The sequence below is a fragment of the Perognathus longimembris genome, chromosome 21 (genome assembly GCF_023159225.1).
Source record: "Perognathus longimembris pacificus isolate PPM17 chromosome 21, ASM2315922v1, whole genome shotgun sequence".
In the NCBI taxonomy this organism is placed as follows: Eukaryota; Metazoa; Chordata; class Mammalia; order Rodentia; family Heteromyidae; genus Perognathus; species Perognathus longimembris.
In genome coordinates this window covers 14,066,159-14,081,429 of record NC_063181.1, presented here as the reverse complement: position 1 = coordinate 14,081,429, position 15,271 = coordinate 14,066,159, and the positions used below count along the sequence as shown (strand labels likewise).

Genomic DNA, 15,271 nt, shown 5'->3' with positions numbered 1-15,271 from the left:
CCTTGATCAACTGTGACTTGAAATGCTAAGATACCCAGATCAACTACACATTCATTTTATCTTGGCTCTGGGTTTCATGCCTTAGGCCATTTACAACTCTGCATTAAGCCTTCACTTTCTATTTGTATTGTTTCTAGAGACTAGCTACAAATGCATCTCATAACATACATTCCTCTCACTTGCCCACACCTTTTCTTTCTGGCTTCATTTACCCATCCCTGTAAGAGCCAAGTGCTTTTTCTGGCTGATCTTGGAGTTCTGGCACATTCCACTCTTCTTAGCACTGTCTTTTCTTGGCCCTAATATGACAGCCCTATTTTTGTCTTTTGTTAGAGCTGAACTTATAAAGTCTAGATTTGCTTTTGATTTGATAGCAGCATCTTGTAGCAAAGAAATAAAATGTATTATCTACCTGAAGTATACATGTTTAGAAAGATTCCACTACTTACTAAAGCAGAAGTCCTAAGTTTTCTTCTTCAAGATTTTTAGCTGGCAAAAATAATATATATGTTAAACAACCCAAAGAGATTTTTTTCTTCCTTGAAATATTATTTGTGATGTTTTAGAGCTAGAAATCAAATCCAATTTAAAATATCACATCATAAATCATAACAATAAGATAAAATTTCGGAAGGGAGTTCAGAGTCTAATTATTCTTTAGTATAACTTGTTGTGCTCTGTCTTGAGTTTAAAAGGTCTCGTTTCATTCTGCTTGTCAACTATTAGATTCAAATTGCATCTTCAAACTTACCCCTTGAGACTAGTAGGAGATTACTAGAGACTAGACTACAGGCTACTGAAAAGATTTCACATGGTAAGAAAACACTTTAGTTGTCTTCATGGCTCATCCAGACTTAGTGACTGGCCTGGATCTTGGTTTTAGTGCTTACTTTGCTTATATTTGTAGTCCTGTGTTAGTTATGAACACTTGGTCTCTGGCTTTTGTTTTTGGCAATCCATGTGCAATCAGGTTAATTTTTCCTCAATATGTGATCTCTGTATTTTTCACTTTCCCCTCCTAATTTGCTGCATTTTGAGACAGGAGGGACTTGATTCCAGTGATGGCACAATGTATATAACTTCCTAAAGTCTATTAAGTTGATGTTAAAGGAGTGAAAAATCAATGAGAATGGCTTTTTTGGTGTTTGATTAAGTACTCTTTAAAATGTAGCTAGGAAGCACAGCTGTGTCTCTAAGCCGAAAATTGATACCCTTGAGCAAAAGAGCTCAGAGACAGTGCCAGGCCCTAAGTTCAAGCCTCATGACTAACAAACAAAAAGTAACTAAATTTCCAACACAGTGATTATAAGTACAACCAACACACACACACACACACACACACACACACACACACACACACACACACACTACATATACATTCCTAATTTTGCATTGAAGACTCTTGAAAGGTTAATATAGATAAGTGTGTATATTGGTGCATTTTAGTGTTTTATATATTTTGTTTAAGGAGCTTACTTAGCCTATTGTATTTGTACAAGTGTATATAAAATTCCTCCAAGAAGGATTGCATCTTCATAGATTTCCCAAATCTTGCTAAGGACAGTCCTGAGCAGACTTCTTTATGGTGAGGAATTGATGGTTCATACTTAAATAAAACCTATTCCAACACAATTTTTCTCATTATTCCATCTTGTTCAATTTAATTAATAACTGAATAATAGTTACAAATACAGGATCATATCTAACAGAGACACATTGTTTTGATGTGAAATAATTTTAAAGAAAGAAGAAAAATAACATTGTGCAGTTTTGCTACTGTGCTAATAATAGCAAATGTTTGACAAATCATTATTTTGGTGCCTGTAAAGACGAGCTCATGGTTCTCCAGATTTTTCCTTCTCTTTCCTTTAATAATCCTCCACATCGCCAGCACAGATGGCAAGCAGGGCTTTCTCATAATGCCCTGAAGCAAAATTCTGAAAAAAACAACAACAACAAACCAACAACACAATGTACTTATAACAAAACCTCATAGTGTTTCTAGAAAAGAATCAGAATTCTTCTGAATTGCATTATGAATGATCCATGCACCCTTAACCTTTCTCAAATTATTTTTCTGTTTTGAATCGAAAGGTCTAAAAAGTCATTCAAACTAATATTGTCAGTTATAATCATGACTATGTAGTTTATGTACAGTTGATACAGCTATAACATATGCCAAATAAATGAAATCTTTTCAATTTACGAAGAGGTGCCTTCTATTATTATCATTATGGTATTTGTTAAATGTGTATATAATGTATTTATATATTATAGAAATATTGTACATTAATACAAATATATGATATATTATAATAAATAATATATGAATATAAACATATACAATATATCATTTATATTTAACATATAATAATTGCAGAGCTATAGAATAGATTATGTATTATATAATTATATATAATAGTTATATATAATTATATTTGTATTATATTTATATTATTTATTTTATAATTTGTTATTATTAATTCAAATCAATGTGGAGTTTCAAAAGTAAAATAACAATATGTCTCCCAATTACTAGTTGGCTAGGACTGTATGAGAGGAGAGTTGTATTGGTATATGAGTACTTTTTATGCATTTTTCTGATCCAGGTCATTCTTAACTCTTGAAGCACAATTACAGGAGATGAGTATGTGGCATAAAAGTACATCAGTGATTTTGCTTACACCAAAGAACACAGAGTTGCATCATTGAGGTAGCAGTGCTTCCTAAGTTCCACCTATTGTAATACCTGTATTATTGTAATACTATATTACAGTAGATCAAACATCAAGATATTTCACATTTTTGATCCTCACATGAGATCATTCAGATTAAAAATTCAATAACAGTTTCATGAAGTATAGAATGTGAGTTAAATCACACACAGAGAGACTTACTTTGATATCATGAAACAGCGATTTTCCATATCTCTCTTTGTACCTCTTCCTTATGGTCAGCAGGTCTATTTCACTTCTGGCAATTAGAATCCTGATTATAGTTTTATTGTGGAAACCAAAATCCTAACAGGGACAGAAAAGGGGAGAAAATCGGAAGCTAGTCCCTTCAAGTCGGCCTGTCCAAAATGGAGTGACCTTCTTTTCCATACGGTAGAGATTTGCCCTTTTTACTGCCTGCCTCAGGGTGATGTCACTACATGTGACACTCTTAGCTCAGGTGGCAGAGTCACCTGTGACTTCTCTCACTCCTCCCTGTGCTTTTGCCCTGGATTATTCTATTCAGTTATGGCCTCCACTCTGACCCTCATCATTTCACCCTGACTGGGTAGAGAGCTCTCCTTCCTCTAGAGTCCTCAGGCTTTCTATTGTCTCTTTCACCACTGCTGTATAAAAGTACAAATCTGCTCCTCGGTAAAGATTCTTCCTCGTGGGAACAAATACTGGACGGAGAAGAAAACTAAATATACCTATGACAGCGATCACATCTTAATTTTGTAGCTTCATTACAGAAAAATCAGAAAAATCAGAACCCCAAATACTCTGAACAGTTGCTGATTTAAGTTAAAATATTGAAAAGTACAGATATCATTATCGGTGTATGTATGACATACAGAAATCTGTGTCTAAACCCTTTTCACTTTGCAAATGGAATCATGGTGACATCTGGTGGCCAGGAAGCATAATCTGGTGTTTGATGTCTGAATATTTCAGAATCAAAGGACTTTTTAATAATTCAAAGTCACCTTGAATGAATGATCTAACTAAGCTTTCTGTTTTGAACTATAGGTCATTTAAAGTGATTTGGATTAAAAACAGCAAGATAAGGCGAAGTAAAAAGAGCTTGGATGAATATCTCACAAAGTCTTTATATATAATTTTTTTTGATTACTTTGAATATTACTCTCCACTTTCCTCCAAATAAGTTGTGAATACATGGAATTTCCCTCTTACTTCTTAATACACACACATAATAAAAATATACTTTTTATTGGTCCTGGGAACAAGTAGGTCTGAGTTTGTTCAGAGCTGGAATCAAGGTAATTATGGTTACTTTTCCAAGAGTTTCCAAAGAGTTTTATTCTGTTGTAGAAGTTGGTTCTTTGGGGAAAGAGGTTGAATATATCTTACAGAAGTGTCCAATATGCTATTTCAAATAAAGAGTTTACTGTTGTCCAGAATCTCAAAGAATAACAAGTTGAACAATAATAATCATTGATTTGTCAGTTTCTGTAAATATTGAGACTTAATCGTGTGAAGGATAGATACCCCAAAGAAATATACACCTTAGGTACCTAAACGTGATGCAAAATTAACTGTTCTTTTTACTTGATGAATCATACTTTTGGTGTAAAACAATTTTTTGTACACTTGGCATGTTTTCTTTGTAAAGCATGTATGTTTATACAATTTTAGAAATTAGAATCAATATGTAAATCATAGAAGTAAAATTGGTCTTGGAGAAAAAATTAAATGATGTGGGTCTTACTTACATGAATTGCACTATGTAATCTATAAGCAAAGTAGGCTGGTTTGTTTCTGACACAGAGAACTAGGAGAGACCATAGAGAAGAGAAGACACTTGAGTGACAAGATACAATCCTTTGAGGGTTTGAGAAACAAATGCAACACTTTTTTTGACTCTAATACTACTTTCCCATTCTATTCTAATATATTAGAATAATAGCTACACTGTAGTCCACTGGAAAATGTAAAGCAACAATTTATGTTGATTCACTCATATTTTAATTCCACCCATCCCTACCTCTTAGAACTCTTAGTTCCTTCAAATAGCCTGTTTGGAGACAAGTTTATTTCCTCAACTGAAAAGCTAATAGAGACTAGGATCATCATTGATGATTAGTTTTTATTATTGAGGGTTTTAAGGTAACATAGACCTGAACTTTATCCCTCCTAATGCTCCACATTCATGCAAATTCTAGCCAGATGTTTTCCACACAGTTCATCTTTAAGAGTATTGGGCCTTTAATAGATCTGTTAGTAGACCCAAACTGTCTTAAACATAAGTTATAATGCTCATGACAAGTCTTATACCAGCTTTAGATGCCATTAATGCAAACCTACTGGGGCTTTGAGTAGCTCTGGGCCTGCTTAACCACTGTCCTCCATTATTTTCAGTTGATGATTCTAGATCTTCAGTTCTTATTTGGAAAAGTAAATAGATTCATAAATGAATGAGTAATGTAGGAGAGACTATAACTTGAAGCCCAAATAAAATCAATATCCTTTTCTCTTTGTATCTCATAGGGCTTTTAAAATTTGAGACCAGAATTTCATCTTAAAGATTTTTTACTGCAAAGACAAGTGGACCTGGTAATTATCTCGAGCCACTGTGAGAATGAGTATAAGGTCCTTGACTACACAGGCACTTGGGCTCATTGTTTTTGCCTTTCTTAATTCACTCTTCTATCTATGGGGCCCCATCAGTGACTAGAATAGTAGGCATTCAATAAATACATATTGCTGGATGAAGAAACCATTGTCCACTATTCCCTCTCTCGTGCCTACTGTTTTGTGGTAACAGTCTGTAGTGGAAATTTAGCTCTCTTCCAATTTGGATGTCATGAGTTCTACTGTAACTTGTGACAGATTAGGTGTTAGACTTTGAAATGGTCACTAAACTCTGCAGGTTCTGTTTGTAAATTGAGTGGTCTTGATGCGAGAAAGCACTACTAAATGCCAGTGAGAATTTAATGGAATATATACATCTTAGCCTCAGAAAAATACGATATTAATCATCATTTTTTGTGTACTATTTTAAGGGTTTCATGGAGCCCATCAAACTACATTTATGGAACCACAGATCAAAACTTGTTTACTAGATACCAGATTTGTTATTTCTAAACTCCCATGGCCATGTATATTTATGAATAGAAAATCACAATATTCACTTACTTAACAAGTATCTATCGAGGTGATTGCTATTGAGTACCTACCGTTGGAATATTTGAGTAGGATTCTTCATTCATAATTCCTTCAATGTGTGCTGTGAAGTCACTGTACAAGGTAAAGCTTTGGTGGTGCCCTAGTAATGTTTATGAATGTCTGTCAGCTCTTTTTCCTCTTCAGGAAGTAGAGGTGTACCTGTCTCAAAGTAGCCTACAAAATCACTAATAAGTAACAACATGATCAATCTCTTTTGTACAATGGGATTGATTCCTGAATGTAAGCTTATCAGAGATAGTAACAAAACAAAAAGCCTGAGCCAACAATCCCTTTGCTTCTTGGAGACAAGAAGGACATCAGAATGGCCCCTTGCTAGCATTTATCAAGTCAGTGAATGAATGTCAATGAACAAATTCATAAGTACTTAGTGTGAGAAGTTTAGTTCCTGACAGATAGCATCTGAGAATTCTGTGTACCTAGCAATAAAAGATGAACCATTTTTTAAGGAGAGATGCCTGTTACTTTATTTATGAAGCGATGAAGAGCAGGAGAATGCACTCCAGAATTCAATATAGATGTCCTACGAAATTAAGAAAAATGCAGGATGGGGGGGAGGGATGAGTGAGAATGTTGGAAGGGGTGACATGGATGCATTATATTCATAAACTGCTTTGTTGAATGGCAACTCATTTGTACAGCTACTTAAAGATAATAAAAAGGATTTAAAAAGCACGAGTTGTCAGTTTGGCGCTTTGTATCGCTCACTGACATACTTTCCTTTTATAGAGTTTATAGAACTTTTATATGGTGGTGTTTAGGAGAAAATGACTCAATAAAGAGTTTATCCATATACCTTTAATGCAAAAGAAGCCAGTTAACATTTATTGTGAAATAAAAGGTTGTTGTGTAGACTATAAATTACTACTTACCAATTGCCACTAGCAGCTCTTGAAAGTATCCATCATAACAGTCATTAATGGCATCTACTAGGTCTTGCCCAGAGATATTTTGAAATTCCTGGAAAACTTCAAGACACCATATGTTTAAAAGGAAAATTTTTAATAAATGCAATAAATTTAAAACACAAATATTGACTAGCTTACCATAGTCAGTGAAGACAAAAATGTTATCTATGAAATAACTGAAAATACTACTCTCAGTTGTGTTCATCCTTTGAAACAAATACAAACAGTTTAAGTAGAGTTGGAATAAATTCAGACTCAAAGGACTTGCCTTTGCTTTTCTGCCAGGGAACAGTGCCTGCCTCTAGTGGGGCTCAGTCATGTACCACAGATTAAAATTGAGGAGAAAACCATGGCTAGCCAGTATTTGTGAGTCTTTTGTTTAGGATATATACAATGATCAGACTTATACAGACAGTAAATTTTTTTTTACTGGTTTTTAAATATGAAAGTCAAATGTAAGAAAGTCCTCTTAGTGATAATAAAAATAATAGACATAAAAATGTGTAAAGAATAGAGTTTTCTAGATGAGAATTATACTAAATATAGCTTCCTTATTTCAGGAACTTATTTGGCTTTCTCTTGGGAAGGCTTTAGTTTTCATCCACTTTTTACAGCAAATCAGAAACTATGAGGTACCTTATTATTATCATGCTTATTCCTATACTTATCTGGAATTGACATATAAATATAATCGCATATGTAGGTAACCTGCATATAAGTATAAAAAGAGGATTAGAATCAGGGAGGCCATTTACAGCTTTTTTTTGGTGGGAAGGAAAGGAACAAGTTCTTGCTCTGTAACCTAGGTTGGCCTGCAATTCAGATTTTCCTTCCTCAGGTTTGGTGTATTATCATGCCTGACCCTAAAAAAAAAAATTATAGACTTATGTCACATAAAAAGCTTTTTAAAGAAATAAAGGGAAAAGAAAGGTGCACATATTTGAAGCAAATTAAACAAAGTGAAAAGTAATATGAATTCACCTCTGAGGCCAACATGGCTGGGGCAAACTACACGAGTTGCCATATTCTTGATTCATTGTGGGCTGAGTAACTACTATGTTCCTTCCCTAGACACTTTCAAGACAATATGTGACCCACACGGTAGAAAATAGTACAGTATCTCACAAACAGTGATTATTGTTATTTAAAAATTCAGTGTTTGAAAATAATAGAATTCAGTTACTGGAAAAACAAAACTATGGGAACATTTTTCCCCTTTAGTTCTATCATTGGGTGTATTTGTACATGTTTATGCAAACATATACGATAAGTGTCTTTGTGATAACGGACTTGTTTCAATGTAACATTTCCTCTTTATTTTCTAATCCTCTCCTTGCTTTGTGTTATGTAATTAATTAAGTGGTCACAAGGCAATTGAACCCCTAATTACCCAGCCACAGCTGCTGATAGCTCTTGTTGCACAGGATCATCTGGAGCATGGTTTTGTGCTCCCCTGTCTTCCGCTGACAGGCTTCCCACAGGACCTGGAACACCACACAGTCATGAAGAAGCAGCATTGGAATCAACCCAGACCACTCTACCCAAGGTTCTGCTCAGCAGGTACAGAGCTGTTTCTAGTTACCATGGCATCCTGAGCAGCCATTGCAGGGTTTGGGTATCCTTCCTCCCTGGCTCCCTGGAAAGATAAATAGAGCATCCCTTTGACATCAATGAATATGTCATCCAAGTAAGGATAAGATAAACACATGAGTGGAATAAATTAGTAGGAGTAAAATTCTATGGAAAATGGGTGATTCAAAAATAATGCCATTGGGGCTGGGGATATAGCCTAGTGGCAAGAGTGCCTGCCTCGGATACACGAGGCCCTAGGTTCGATTCCCCAGCACCACATATACAGAAAACCAGAAGCGGCGCTGTGGCTCAAGTGGCAGAGTGCTAGCCTTGAGCGGGAAGAAGCCAGGGACAGTGCTCAGGCCCTGAGTCCAAGGCCCAGGACTCGCAAAAAAAAAAAACAAAAAACATGCCATTGGCATCCCAGAGGCCTCACCTTTCAAGTTTGAGCAATTATTCTCAAGGGAGTGCTGAAGGCCAGGGGGAGGAGCCAGCCACCATCTGGGCAGCTTCCATTCTTTCTCTTTGAGGAGACATTTATCATCTCCAGTGTTATTTATCCACATTGATTAATTAATCTCCAAGTGACTAATTTTTCATTATCGGACAGATAATTAAACCCTCCACAAATCTAGTGTAGTGCAAGCTCGCAGGAAATGCTGTGAGCCAGTTTAATGACGGGCATTCATTTTCAAGAAAGATGTGTTCCAGCTCAATTGTTTCCTTATTAGAAATATTTCTGACTGAAAACCCTGTGTAGATTAAGTACAAGATCTCTCCCCCTAAAAAATATAATAATGATATTTTTAAACGTTTTGTAATTCATGAACACCTTAAAGCTCCTATGCTCTAATTCCTGCAATCTTTATTAATTCACAGGAGGGCTGCTTTCATATTTTAATAAGGCTAAAATGATGAATGCCATTCATCGTCTTTTCTTTGATTCTGACTGTATGGATACACAGGGAAGCAGAAGGCATGATTGTAACAACAGAAGAATTATAGAATATTTGTAGTGGGAAGGAGCGAACAGAAAAAAAAAGTTTGGAATTGTTAAATTTACAGGGCAGAATTCTGGATCTCAAAAAGGTTGAATCCAGGGGCATACAACTGAATGATAGACAATCTGGTAGGCCTCTCTACATTTGCCCAAATTGAGCAGCAAAAGAGGTAGAACCCTCAAGGAGTTATGAAGCCCCAGCATCACTTCAGATAAAGGAGAAGAACCTCTGAGGGTTAGTGAAGAGGAGCCACAGAAACACTTAGATTAAAAACACAACTCGGGAGCTCCTGGAGGCATCCAGCCCTGGAGTGGGGTGGAAAAAAGAAAGACTGCACGATAATTGTTCATCGCTTTTCATCTGGCCATTCTAGTTCAGCCAAGAGTGTGGGGCTCTGTGGTTTTGCGGTTTCTCTGTTCTGGCTCCTCCCACAAAGTCTCTATCCTGGGTACCAGTCTTTCACTTAACTCTCACCAAAAGTGATTTCTTTCCACATTCTTTTGTGCCAACAGTCTAAGGTGCATGGTGAAATTCGTGGCTAATGACCCAGTGATCTTTTTAAATGTTTTATACTCAGTTATTTAGGAAAGACTTAGATTTGGACATACTTATTTCATTTCAGATACATTCCCACACCCATCCCTAAGAAAATCAAACAACAAAAAAATAAACCCTGCCTTGAAGACATTTTCTGGGTTTGGTAGTGCATGTCTATAATCCAGTTCTCAGGTGGTTGAGGCAGGAGGATTATGAGTTCAAGGCCAGTGTAGGCCCAATTGTGAGACCCTGCCCAAATAAAAACCTTAAAAAAGAGACATTCTTTGCTCTGTGAGCTTCTCTGGTCTCTTTCAGTAGTTAAGAGCTGAGCACCAACTCACTTTTGCTTTGTATTCCTGAATCGCTTTGTTAAATAGGATGACAGGCACATAAAATCATATATAAACCAAAAGATAATCAGACCTTTTCATAGTATCCTTATCACAATGTTTATATGTAAAGTGCTTTTAAGAAATGACAATTGTATAGCAATAATTATATACCATTTAGTCATTACCAAAATGCAGATGATAGAATATAACTTTAATTCAAAGTAAGTTCATCACTGGTAATGCTATAGTATAACAGAATTTTTAATACAGAGCAAGAGATTGCATGCTTTCATCAAAGAGTCTATAGGATTCAGTGTCACTTAATTTAATTAATTCAAGGTGTCTTAAATTCTGTGTCTTTATGTAAGTCCATTAGAGAGGTAAAATCATAGTTTTCTTTGTTCCTTCATCTCTACAGTGCTTATAGGAATATCTATCGAGATTTTAAGTGAAGAATTATGTATATAGCTGCTCAGAAAAGTTAATTGTGTACCCCAAATGAATCTCATGGCTTAATACATGAGAATAACTTCTATTTTGATTCATAAATTATAATTGCAATAATTTTAACTAAATTTTATACATATATATTTATAATTAGCTAAGTGATGGTGATTTTTTTTTAAAGTTTTAGAATAGCTGGGTACACATTCATATTTGTCTTCCTACCAAAGTTAAGATTTTGACTTGATTTTTCTGAACAAGGCTGGTGAGCAATAAATATTATTACACAAAGTAATGAACTATAGTGTCTTCTGTCTTACATTTTAGAAATTATTTATACCTATTATTTTAATAGCACGCAAATAGTATGAGTTTTGTAATGTTTTACCTGGATCAAGTTCATCAGGGTATCTCTGAAGTGTCCCGAGGTCTCAGAATAAATGTCCTCTTGCAGGTTAGAGCCATATTCTGAACAAGGAAGTACCCACATTTAGAGTGTGGTTTTATTATATTTTATTTTGAATAATTCTTTGGTGCCAGTCTTTGGCCTTGAATTCAGGAACTAGGCACTGTCCTTGAGCTTTGGTGCTCAAGGCTAGTGCTCTAACACTTGAGTTACAGGTCGGGCTTAAGAATATTGTTATTATAGAGATGGAGTACATAGAGATTATAGTTAAATAAGTCAGGTAAAGAGTACATTTTTTTTTGATAATGTCATTCCTTCCCTCACTCCACTTTTGGTTATTTGGATGATTAATTGGAGATAAGAATCTTTTGGGCTTTCCTGCCTGGGCTGGCATGAACCACCAGTGCCGAGTGTGGTTTATTGTAGAGCCATGTATATATATATATATATATATATATATATATATATATATATATATATATATATATATATGCTTTGACTGAATTGAAGCCACTCTCCACAGTTATGAATGTTAAGCATAGGCAATACAATTGCTCTGTTATGATTTTTTTAGTCAATAAACTATCTTCCAAAGGAATCTGCTGGTTAATTGTAATTTTGGCAAAGGTCTCATTTTCTTAAAAAAAAAATCCTCAAATGTATCTTCATTCCAAAATTGAGAAAGTATGGACAGTTAGTTTCTCCACAACCTCAAAGGCCAGAGTCAGGTATGCTATTTATATAGTCTGCTGCCCAGCTGAGTGCTTTGCTCAAGTTCTTCATCTCATATTTTAAGGGAAGCATCTTACTTCATTTCCCTTGGAAAAGTCTCCCAGATAAGAAAAATAATTGCCTTAAATCAAGGTTCTGGCTAATTTCTTGTCATATTCTGGGTAAAAATGCTTGATTTTTCTAGGAAATGATTTAATTTTTAGTTTGTAAATCATTCATTTTACTTAATGAGTTAATTGGTCTTGAGTAAGTCTTATTTTTCTTTTAAAATATTCTTGTTATTACTTTTGTGATAGATAATAGTTTTATGAATTCATGATGTTTTAAACCATGGACACATTGTATAATGGTCAAATCTGAGTCATGAGTATAATTGTCACCTTTAACTTTTTATCATTTTTAATGGTAAATACTTTCACCATCCTCTCTGCAAGGTCTTTTGAGATATATGAAGTATTACTGTCAACTCTGGTCATATCAATATAGAATACCAGAATTCACTCCTCTTATCTCAGTTTACTTTTTTAACCTTTTTATTCTCATACACAAAAAGATAAAACTTGAAATAGTACTAGATTTTTCCTTCTATTCTGTTGGGGGTATGGGAGCCTCTGTGGGGGGCGGGGAGAGAACTACATTCACATCGGCTTATTTGAGGTTATCTCAATTTATTATTCAACCATTTTCTCTTCATTCTTCCTCTCATTGTCTCCCTTGTCACTAGAAACCACTATTCTAATGTAGTTATATTTCAAATGTGAGAATGCCTTAGAAAATTCTCCAAAAATATATAAATTGGAATATTCTTATGTGCTAAAAAGTACAAAATTTACACTTGAATATACTATCTTTATGTATTCTTACGCAAACAGTAGGCTTCTCGCATCTGGTAAATTTCTCCATTTGTCCTGGAAGCTAAAATATCGATGAGGCAATGCTCGTCAGTGCCTGCCCCCTGCAAAGACAAAGACAGAGAGACACAGGGCATTTCTACCTGGAAGGAACGTTAACCTGAGCTAAAATACAGAGACAAAGCATTCTGCTGTTCTAAGATGTAGCAGAAAGGAAGAAGACAATGCGTGAAAAACAGCTTGATGGCAACTGTGGCAATGCTATGTCCTAACTGTTTGACCACCCGCCCCCCCCCCCCCCCCCCGCCCGGAGGATAACATTATCTATGGGGGGGCTGGGGATATGGCCTAGTGGCAAGAGTGTTCGACTTATATACATGAAGCCTTTGGTTCAATTCCCCAGCACCACATATACAGAAAATGGCCAGAAGTGGCGCTGTGGCTCAAGTGGCAGCTAGCCTTGAGCAAAAAGAAGCCAGGAACAGTGCTCAGGCCCTGAGTCCAAGCCAAGGCCCAGGACTGGCAAAAAAAAAAAAAAAACAAAACAAAAAAAACCAACCAAACCAAACCAAACCAAACAAAACCCCCATTATCTATGGGAATCTTTGTGCTCCTGTTTAGAAGCAAACAGTGTGTTTGAATCTAGGTCTTAAAATTGCCCAAGGGCTTTTGGACTTGTCCCTGCATTTTCCTAAATGTGAGCTTTAGTACAATTTCTCTGTACTTTTGGACTGAGTGCCAACCATATACATATGAATGTGTTTGCTGTGACAGTAATTTTCAAGTCAAACATGTTTACCTTGTTTACATTATGCTTACATTGAAGAAAGCTGCAGTAGTCTTTGCCAGTTTAGGAAATGTTGATATAAGATCTATCAGTAGCATGTGATCTTATAAATTTTAGTCATGTAAGACAATGGCTGAAATTTTTTAAGAAGTAGGAGTTGGCATGCAGCATTAAATAAAGTGAATCATTGAAATTTGTATAAATTTTTGTAATGGCTAGCTATGATGATGATGATCTATGTTGGTTTGTTTATTGATTGGATTGGTTGGTTGGTTATCTCTTGCTCATTCTTGCCATACACTGTTGACTGAGTGTAGTGATCTGACTATTGGCAAGTGGCATGTTAGAATGACATTGAATGAATTGAATTGAATGAATTCAATAATTCTGCAGAAGATCAGGCCAGTATTTGAAAGAAGTATAAGACTTTGTTTTCCCCCACAATTCTAGAGAGCAAAATCTGTAATGAGTCTGTAGTCAATTTGTTTCATGAATATGACTTTCCTGCAAGAAAGTGTAACTCTAACCCATCAGAAGCAAAAATTTGAAGCATTCAAGCAATTGTAAAAGATTGCCTAAAGGTCATAAAAATAAATGCAAATGTGATCCTTATTTTGTCTCTAATTCAGTCTCTCAGTTGGACTTTGAATCAAATCCTTCTAGATAACTTTCAATCACAAGAATTAAAAAATCCCTTTCAATATAAAAATACATACCAAGGAGAGTCAAATATCAGTATCACTGGGAGCTACTTTGTTTAAAGCTCACTTGGAATTGGCTTGTACATCTTATTTTGCGCAACCAAAGACAGGTAATCTATGCCACAGAATTCTGGAGATGCCCTCTACCTAACAAGGCTGTAATGAAGCAAGGAGCTGGGTCTGCGCTTCCCCCTAGATAATTAGCTCTTGATTTCCCCTGATTGTTTCTCTGGGTTGTTTGCTTTTCTATTCGGTTTAAGTGTCCTCATCTGGCTTGCTTTGTTCCTATGGGTTCAACTCCATACACCTTATGTGGTTTTAGTCACTATAAGCTTTGTGCTAGCTGCATTCCAGGCTGCTAGTCTTTGAGACATGAATCTGTCAGCAATCCTCCGTCTCCCCAGTTAAGACTCATAACTTGGCCTTTCAAGTAGTGGCTCCTCTGTTTCACGTGACTGAGTTTCCTTACAACACCTCACTGGACCACAGCATTTTCCCAGTTACATAGTGGCTTACATCATCTTTCTTATCTCCCCAGTCATACAAGTATGAAGAAGCATCCTAAGACAGTCTTCTCCCTATTGGCTTATCAGTCTGTACAGGTGACAGGTGCTTTGGGTCAAATCACTACCTTCATGGCATGCCAGAGTTCATGAGCATCGTAAGATGGGGGTGGATACATGAGGCCCACCATAACCTCTTTGAAGTGAGAGGAAAGCTGTTCTTTCAGATCCCCAATCAGGTCCTGTGGGAAGGAAAAAGGAACGCCCTATATCAGTTAATGGCTTTACAAAAGAAATCAGATAATTGCAGGCAGTCTCTCCCTTGTCAGCGTCTGATTTTGATTCTATCCTTGGATTCCACCAGTAAATGAACTTGAGGGTTTGAAAAGACTGATTTGCTCACATCTATGCATGACAGCATGCAAACACTGTCATAGCCACTCAGAAGAATTTTCTTTGCTTAAATACTTCAAAGCTGAAATCTGAAAAATGTTAATTGGGGGTTCTTGGTTTTGTTACACATTTTATTTTATTACTAGGGGAGTCTCTTTTAGCATTGTTCTTGGTAATACACATGCT

The 15,271-nt window shown here is 35.8% G+C and overlaps 1 protein-coding gene across 1 annotated transcript in view; it reads right to left on the bottom strand.

The window, feature by feature from the left end:
• Positions 1-1,818: 1,818 nt before the first annotated feature.
• The window catches only part of Anxa10 (annexin A10), a 52,523-nt gene continuing 39,070 nt past the window's right edge, over positions 1,819-15,271 (bottom strand). The window contains exons 4-12 of the mRNA XM_048330573.1: positions 14,821-14,934; positions 12,715-12,805; positions 11,101-11,180; positions 8,409-8,462; positions 8,217-8,310; positions 6,791-6,886; positions 4,448-4,506; positions 2,898-3,020; positions 1,819-1,937 (exon numbers count right to left, since the gene is read on the bottom strand). Of these exons, the coding sequence (XP_048186530.1) occupies positions 1,869-1,937; positions 2,898-3,020; positions 4,448-4,506; positions 6,791-6,886; positions 8,217-8,310; positions 8,409-8,462; positions 11,101-11,180; positions 12,715-12,805; positions 14,821-14,934 (780 nt within the window). The 3' untranslated portion in view covers positions 1,819-1,868. The remainder of the gene's footprint in view (positions 1,938-2,897; positions 3,021-4,447; positions 4,507-6,790; positions 6,887-8,216; positions 8,311-8,408; positions 8,463-11,100; positions 11,181-12,714; positions 12,806-14,820; positions 14,935-15,271) is intronic.